The sequence below is a fragment of the Jaculus jaculus genome, chromosome 16, assembly GCF_020740685.1.
Source record: "Jaculus jaculus isolate mJacJac1 chromosome 16, mJacJac1.mat.Y.cur, whole genome shotgun sequence".
Taxonomy (NCBI): domain Eukaryota; kingdom Metazoa; phylum Chordata; class Mammalia; order Rodentia; family Dipodidae; genus Jaculus; species Jaculus jaculus.
This window is the reverse complement of record NC_059117.1, coordinates 14,049,375-14,058,226: the sequence shown is the minus strand read 5'-3', so window position 1 is coordinate 14,058,226 and position 8,852 is coordinate 14,049,375. Positions and strand designations below refer to the sequence as shown.

Here is an 8,852-nt window from a genome sequence, read left to right as displayed (position 1 = left end):
TGTTGGGCCCAAGGTCCTCAGCTGTTGTGAACAAACTCGAGATGCATGTGCTTGCATTACTGTGTGTCTGGCTTATGTGGGACCTGGAGTTTCAAATGAGTTCTTAGGCTTTGCAGGCAAGTGAGTTAGCTGCCTTTATGGCTAAGCCATCTCTCTAGCCTTCTGTTTCTTTAAGGTAGGGTCTCGCTCTAGCCCAGGCTGACCTGGAATTCACTATGGAGTATCAGGGTGGCCTTGAACTCATAGCAATCCTCCTACTTCTGTCTCCCAAATGCTGGGATTAGAGGCATGTGCCACCACAACTGGCCCATTCCCATTTTGAATCCCAACAAGTGACATTTCCCATCCAATCACCACATGAAGCCTTCAGTAAATAAAAAACACTAGCACAAGATGGTTGTTCACTTTTCCGCATACTTTATTTGTTACAAACATACAATTTTTAAATATAGACTGTAAAACTCCATTTGCAAAAGTCTGCTATTGTAAGGAGTGCACACCAGCAGGAAGGATTCTTAAACTTTTTTCTATGAGTTTTCTGTCAGTTTTGCTAGTTAGTGGTAAATCCGGGACCCGCCATTTTACAGACCTGTCCGAAGCTTCTGGCTGTTTTCACATTGCTCTGAAGCAGCCCTGCTCTTCTCTCAATGCACCAGAATCTGAGCGTCAGCCTGCAGGCAGTGACATCACCAGCCCGTCTGGACTCTGCTTTTGAACGGTTTTCAGGAAGTGTGATTTCTGAATGGGTACTGCACTTCATGGATTTGTTTGAATTGCCCATGCAGCTCTATGTTTGTTAAAGTGCATTCTTCTTTTAAAAATAAGAGGAATAATCTTTACTCTTTAACCAAGGTACTTAAAAAAATGAACTTTTTGGTCTCTCAGCAGATATTCCCAAATTGATCCTACCACTACAAATTTTAGTGTTCTATTTACAAACATTTATAAGGTTTCAGGTGGAGGGGACCTTATAAAATTAAAGGTGCAGCTTCATTTGAAGTAGAAATCAGCTCTACAAATTCATACATAGGCATACACACTTAGTTTACAATGCATAATAAGCATGTTGGTATTTACACAGAGACTGAAGACATTCCCCCCCCCCAAAAAAAAACCCTTTTTAAAGTAATTTCCAACCTAAACTCTAATTGTACATCTAGACCAGGAAGCTGTCTCCTGCTATCAAGATTTGGTTTTGATTAATTCAAATTACTTCTGTAGATTCTCTATGAGGACATCAGTCCCAGCTTTGGAGTGAAAAGCCTAGTCTAAGGAAGCCACTGGTGGACAAGACGGGCAGTGACGATCCCTAGAGAACAGTGTGTCATCTGCACTGCACTCAGGAGACTGGTGGTTGTACAGAATCCCCCTGGAAGGACATCGGTATGAAGACAAGGAGGAAGAACAGATGCCTAGTAACAACTGTTCTGACTTCAGAAAGAAGGTCCAATACACTGATGACTCTAATAAACTTCAACACTGTCACTGGGGGAAAAAAAACAAACACTCTCAAATACACCTGCCTGCTACCAAAATGCATAACCATGGGCTCTTTGTAAAGCATGTCACACTGACTTGGTCAAGTTTCTAGACTTTTTGCCCAACCTACTGACTTCTAGAACTCCTTAGAGCTTTTGTGCACAGGAGTATGACATATGGGATTGGAGAAAAGGGCTTTATTTATGCCTAGTAATTTTAAAATGAAGTTCCCAAACTTCTACAACACAAAATGCTCAGTGATATGGTTGTGTTCATGTTCTTAGGACTCTCTGCACTTATAAACTGTAAAAGGGAAGAAACAATCCTCTTATTATTCCATTCCCAATATTAAGATTTTACTAATCAGCTTGATCTTGCAGCACAGGCACACATTATTCTGCCTTTTAGAAATAAGAGATAGTCTAAATGAATCTTAGATTTATCAATGAAGAGTTCCTGTAGCAGAAAGACACTCAGGCTTCTGCATATGCTGGGGCACGGATAGATAACTGCACGCTCTCCAGAACTCTGGACCCACAGAAATTATATGACCAACACCCTTTCATTCACGTCAGCGGATTACAGACATGATGTAGGTGAATTAAAATTTGGCTTTACTATATTCAAAATCTCATGTTAATTGAAAAGTACAGTTAAAAACCTTTTGTTAAAACTCATCTATGAACAAAAGATAAAGCTTTAACTTCTAATAAAGTTCTGACCCCATCATTAAAAGTCCTACTGAGCAGTGAACTATCAATATGGCATTGGATATTGTTTAACATGGCTCTACCTACCCAATTAGAATGACTAATACAAGAGGCATTAGATTTTCAAATGAAGATTGTGAATCCAAGTGATTACATTGATGACATTATGTCCTACTTCATTAGGAAATATAAAATACATTCATAAAGGCCTTACTTGGATTAGGGGTACAGATAGCAAGTGGGCATCAATCACTAGGGTAATAAGATTTTATGATGCAATTTTTATTATATTTCCATTTTCCAAATTTAAGTTTTAGCACTGACAACTGGATCACATTCATTAGTAAAAGTTAAATCTTTTTGTAGTGGAAACTAAGTCTGAAAACTGAAGACTGAGAAAGGCGACTTTAAAACAATATAATGTTAGATACATCAGTATAACTGGGGGCTAAGTGAAAATAACTTAATTTTTCTAAATTTAAAGCAGGAGAAATGAAGTTTTATTTGCCATTTCTACCTTACATCTGGAATTTCAAAGAGGACAGGACATGAACTTTTTTTTGTCTATATTTTCTTAAGGTAAATCTTTTTTTTTCTTTTTTCTTTTCTATAAACTATTCCTCCCCCTTCCCTAGCCCCCCTCCCCACACCCATTATTCAATAAACTCAATGGGAGTTGTAACTCTTTAGGAAGACAGCTAATTGATTTACAGTACTCTAAAACCAACCCTGAAAACTGATAATCTCATTCATTTACTACAACTTCAGTGCTATTGTTGACAGAAAAGAAAAAGTTACCTTAAGGCTCAAGGGAAAGTAACTTATTAAATTGTGAATGCAGCATTGTTTACTCTCCCATCCATTGGAAACTAGCAAAATGCATTCTGGATCAATAATATAAACTTTCTAGCATTAGCAAAGATCTCTACTCTCTTTACATAGAGTTAGAACAATATTCATAAGCAGATTATCTAGGGGAGCCTGAGAAACCATGATTCACGTGTTTCAAAAAAGTGCTTTATATCTTTGAGAAGTATGTCAGGGGTTAAACGGAAATAGGCAATGCAAAATCACTTGACACTTTTTCAAGTGAAGCACAAAGTGGAAAAGGAGCAAAAATGATGGAGGCTCTGCTCTCTGAACAGGCCTTATGCATGTGACTTTTAGGGTATATTAAATTAAAATTGTTTTAAGAATTAGCAATACTGGGCTTTCCTACCACTATATTCTAAAACCTGAGATTGGACCTCAAAGCAGTCAATTTTGTTATTCATCAGAGCAATTCTGATCTTCCTAAAAATAGACAAAAATTCAATTGAACTAGCTTCCAGGGTCAAAAACATCAACTTTCCCCAAACAAAAACATTCTATTAAGAGTGCTGCAGAACGACTATTCTCAGCAAACAAGTCATTTTTACATAAGCAAAAAAGTCACTTCTTCCCCTTCTCACTGTTCAAGGCCACACTATTTTCAAATGAATATCTACTGAGAGATCAGTTGTGCATTGGACAAAGTACCATAATTGGGTTAAAAATGAAAACAAAATTTACAGTGAAGAATACTTATGTGCATGGCTCACACACTCCAGCTTCTCATGTTCATCCACCTCAAGAGCAAGGTAGATACAAATAGTTGCTCTGTGTGTAGATTATATTCTACACCCGGTAAAACCAGTCAAGGTCACATGTAACAAAGCATTCTCAGCAACTATAGTGCCTTAGTGTGTAGCCGTTTACAGACCACTCAATATGAGGGCATTATTATAACCAGCCTCTTTTGCCCACAACCCTGCATTTTCAGATAAGACAGGATAATTGTTTTGTTTTGAGAAAACCGAAGCTTGACTCTCTTAAAAGACCTGCAATTTACTGCAAAGTGATCCAAAGGTAACAAAGCAAGCAGGAGGTTAATGGCTGCCTGCACCAAAATCCTCTCAATCATTTTGCAGTAAATAATTATGGAAAGTGACACGACAAGCAGCCATGTGTGCATCACAGCTACAGTCATTTATACCACCTACATGCCTCCAACAGATACATAGGGTGTTTGGGTTTTTGGTTTGCTTTGATTTTTGGTGCCATACAGATTTTTGTTTTGTGCAGCATATGCACTGAAATATTTGCTGATGAAACTGTTGTTCCACTTGCTGAAATGTGTAGGGACAATAGAAACCAAGAAGGAGAAGTAGGCACATTTTTTTTTCCTTGTTGATTCTATTCCTAATTGACTTCACGCCTCTGTATACAATAGTTTGAGAAACATTTCACCAATAATTTGAAAGGGAGTTTAGTTCCTTTCTTCTTAGGAATGTAACCATTTTCATTAGCTGGGATATTTACCAAATTTCAAAAGAAAAACAAACTCTAAATCGTTCATAGAAGCAGTTAGAAAAACAAAAACAAAAGCAAAAAAGTTGTTTCTCAGTTTGTACAATCCAATTATCTGACTGGAATTAACAAAGACCATTTCCTTTAATAAGCTAATATTTATGAACAAATCTCCATGCTTTGCAGATTTCTATTGTCCCTAGTGTCTGGAATGAGGATCAGTGAAATGCTACAATTAATCCACATCCTTCTGCAATCTTCCTACAGTGGGAAGAGAGGCCATGAACCACCCCGTGCAGGAGAAATAAACCTTAGAGATTGGTTAAGACTTAAAAACCCACCACTATGACATTTACCACTTAATCTTACATAGGCAGGTCAAAATTTTAATATAAATTACTTTTGCCAACACATAGCTTATGCATTCTTTGCTCCTTTTTTTGGAGGATTCTCAAATTGATATCGAAAGATTTACATATGATATATTACTGTTATATGGTCTAATGACTAAGAAAATTTCTCTGGTAACCAAAGCTGATGCCATATATGGTAGTGTTCTTGGCATATACTCTATATGCCTTAGACCACTTCCACATTCTTTCTATTCAGCTAATTATAGCTTAGTAGCCACGGTGAAGGATTGTGAAGACCCTGTCATTTCTACAGAATAGAAAGGCAAGGCTAGTTACTGCAATTCAGCCAAATAAAAAGAAAATAATAATAAACCAACCCCTTGAAAAGGAGAGGTACTGCACCTTTGCAAAATTGAACTGGCTCACTGCAGCTGAGCAACAGAACCACCACTGAAGCAAGAAAACAAGTTTGGTCTATACAGGAATTGTACATGATTTGAAATCAAAAAGTTACAGCAATCAACTAATAGCAACCTTGATTTTCATTGCTGCCTCAGAGATTGAAACTTATAAACAGTTTCCACAAACCTAATGCTAACTTCTCAGCTCCTTTTCTAAAACCAGGAATTTGTTCTCCGCAGCAAAGAAATAAACACTCAAAACACATAGAATACAGCAGGACATTATTGAAAACAGCTGCCTTGTAGTACAAAATACAGTACAAGTATACGGATGTCATTAAAACATCAAAAATACTATTGCTCCCATACAATTTAGGAAACATTCTTTGCAACGGAGAAAAATTTAAAAGAAAAGCTTTAAAAAAAAAACCTGTTTAAAAATTCTACTGTGGATGATGAGAGTAGAGAAATAGTCTGAAAAGGGCACCAATGTTTGTGGCTCTTCAATTTTTAAGTCTAAAATCAACAGTATTTGGAATCATAGTCTCTTTTTTTTAAAAAAAAGCCTAATTTTATATACACAATTATGTCCCTCCATTTCAGCCACAAATACATGAAAATGACCTTTTTGTATATTACTTACTTCCCAATAAATACAAAAAGATTGTATAGATTGAATAATACCAAAATAAGATAATAAAAAGGATATGCAATAAATTAAAAAGGCAGCTCAAGTAAAGGGCAGGCATGCAATTAAAAAAAATACTAAGATTGTGGAGGTGGGGTTACTTGCCTCCTGGTTGAGAAGGTGTCAAATACCTGAAGACTTTGGAAAGCACATTAGCTCCCATTCAATTCAAAGTTACCTAGGTCAAAGACATTTCTAGGAATACCTTTTGATGGGCAGGATTAACTAGATTAGTAAAAATCATCTCTACTGAAAATCCATTTAAAATATATAAGAGGCAATCCTTGAAAACCCCAACTTTTATTCTTGAAAGACAGCTGGATAAACTGGCAAATGCCAGTTTGTTGAAACTTCAAGATGGTATAAAAACGCTTCCAGGATATAGTCAGCATTCACGTTCACTTCAGTTCCATTCACAGATGGATTTCAGCTTCCACCGGGTGCACTGCTTGAATCACTCATCCATCATTTGCCAACTTTGTGAGGTACTGAACACAATGGAACAAGTTCTTAAAAATTTATTTTAAAAGAATAAATGACGCTGGAATTGTGGACCTGAGGAACTTTAGTATTTGAATAAATCCACAGATTAAACTGAAGGTAAATTAAGACTTCAGTTTTGGTTATTTCCAACTTCTGTGAGCATGTATACTTCATTAAAGCTCAGGCCTATAGCCACAGTTCCTTTTGCAGATAGTCAAGTTTTACGGTTTAAAATGTAGCCAACCAGTGGCCTTAACAGCCGAATTAGCCTTAATTCACTGGCTCACACAGTGGAGCCACAGGGATCTGGCTCTCATTGATACCTAAACCATTTCTTGGTAATGATCTCCACATTTAGAGATCAAGGGAAGAACTTTAGTGAGCAGCAACCAATCCACTCAAACAGTCTGCCTTGTGCTTTATGCCTGACTTCTTGTGCCTACCTTAGCAATCCCCAATGTAAAATTGCTTTATTTTTTCAAACTATTTCAGTAATGGATTCTAGTTCAAGCATCGATATCTGAATGTGTTTGCATCCCGGAAACAGTTCTACAAAGAAATAAGCACTGGCCTTGGTCCAGATTCCATGCAAAACCTTTTTTTTTTTTAATGGACCCAATTTGTTTCTGAATTCTCCGATGGCTTCTTAAATTCTTATTTTGCCCTATGATTGTGTAAAATTGCATTCCTTTTCATAAACCTGTACTCAGAACTGGATAACTGCAAAGGCCTCTTCTCAAAGATTCCATTCAGATCTAAATCCAAAATGCTGATTTCAATGGAGGTGAAGGGATAGATGCTGCCACAGTGAGGCCTGGAGAGCTCATCAGACTAAAATTACCCAGGTATGACAAAAACTCAACTATTATAAATGAACAGGTCTGGGTAACTCAGAGGTGGTTTTTGTCCCAGACGTAGGAAGATCTATCCCCTCCAGGGTTATCCTGATGAAATTTACAAACCTCGGCTGGGAAACAACAGAAGCTGAGACGCTTTCGCAGGTGAGGAGACGCGGCTGTCCTCCCCTCGCAGGTGGCTGGCAGTTCCTTGGAACTTTACTGCTTTTCTCTAATTGTGACTGTTTTCTTATGGTTATTAAGTATATTATTATTTTTTTAAATTTCGTTTTCTCCTTCTGCGGCCCCCTTGCTCCCTTCTCCACTAACTGAGTGGGGAATGAGCAGGAAAGGGAACGCTCTAGCCAAGCGGGATGGTGACGGGGTGGGGGGGAGGCCGGGAGGGCAAGCTGCCTGGTTTCAATCCTCGTCCACTTCTTCGCCCTCGGACTCGTCGCCGCCGCCGCTGCCCCCGCCGCGACGCTCATAAAGCTTATCCCGCTGTCGCTCCTGGATTTCCTTCATCTCGTCGGCATACCGGCAGAAGGCGCCTCCGAACTTGCCCCAGGCCTTGAAGGGCACGGTGATGGCGTTGCGGTAGGACGGCTTCACCTCGCTCACCCGCAGGAACACCCCGTACTTGTTGCAGCCCACGTCGAAGAAGAAGCGCTTGGAGTCCACCGTGATGGACGTGCCTTCCGGGAGCTCTCCGTACAGGCCGCCCCCGGGGCCGCCGGCACCGCCTCCGGGGCCGCCGGCCAGCTCGTCGTCGTCTCCTCCGTAGTCGTCGATGAGCTTGGCCAGCGCGTCACGGAACTCGATGAGGCCCTGCGCGGGCAGCGCGATGGTCTGGCCGCTCTGCAGGCCCCCGGGCCCCGGGCCCGCGCCGAAGCCGCCGCCGCCGCGGTTGACGGTCTGGCGGATGCGCAGGAAGCGGCCGCGCTGGTTCTCCTTGAGGTCCAGGTAGTACTTGCGGTTCTCGCGCACCAGGAACTCGCTCTTGAGCGCGCGCCGCGGCCCGCCGCCCTCCTCCGCGCTCACCGCCAGCTGCTCGGGGCTGCTGGGACCCAGCTGCGCGTAGTGCTCGATGAAGTCGCCCAGGGAGTCTCGGAACTCGGCGGCCACCGCCATGGACAGCGTGAGGCGGCTCTTGGAGCCGCCCGCGCCCACCTCGGCGATCTTCAGGAAGCGGCCCTTGGCGTTCTGCTTCACGTCCAGGTAGAAGCGCTTGTTCTGGATGTCCAGCCGCTTCGACGCCAGCTCCTGCGTCTCCTGCTCGCCGCCGCCGCCGCCGCCGCCGCCGCGGGGCGCGGGCTGGAAGCCGCCGGGCCCGCCGCCGCCGCGCTCGCTGCCGCTGTCGCCGTCCGCCATCTTCTCGGCCGCCGCCTCGCCGCCGCCGCCCGCTGCGCTCGCGCCCCCGCCCTCCGCCCTGCGGCTCGCGCTCCGCGGGCCCCCCAGCCTCGCCCGCCGGCTCCTCACGCGCGCCCGCCGCTCATCGCCGCTCGCCGCCGCCCCCCATCGCCTCCGCGCCCCGCCCCCGCCGCTTCCGCGCAGACCCGGCCCGCTTCCGGCGC

At 42.3% G+C, this 8,852-nt stretch overlaps 1 protein-coding gene across 1 annotated transcript; it reads right to left on the bottom strand.

Moving 5' to 3' along the window:
- Positions 1 to 400: 400 nt before the first annotated feature.
- Positions 401 to 8,649, bottom strand: Purb (purine rich element binding protein B). The gene has a single exon (XM_004652701.2). It carries the CDS (start codon positions 8,647 to 8,649, stop codon positions 7,699 to 7,701), a length of 951 nt encoding a protein of 316 aa, XP_004652758.2. The 3' UTR covers positions 401 to 7,698.
- Between the last annotated feature and the right edge of the window lie 203 nt (positions 8,650 to 8,852).

Bases quoted from the DNA above. Each gene is read 5' to 3' on its own strand.
- Purb (XM_004652701.2), bottom strand. From the start codon at position 8,649: ATGGCGGACGGCGACAGCGGCAGCGAGCGCGGCGGCGGCGGGCCCGGC.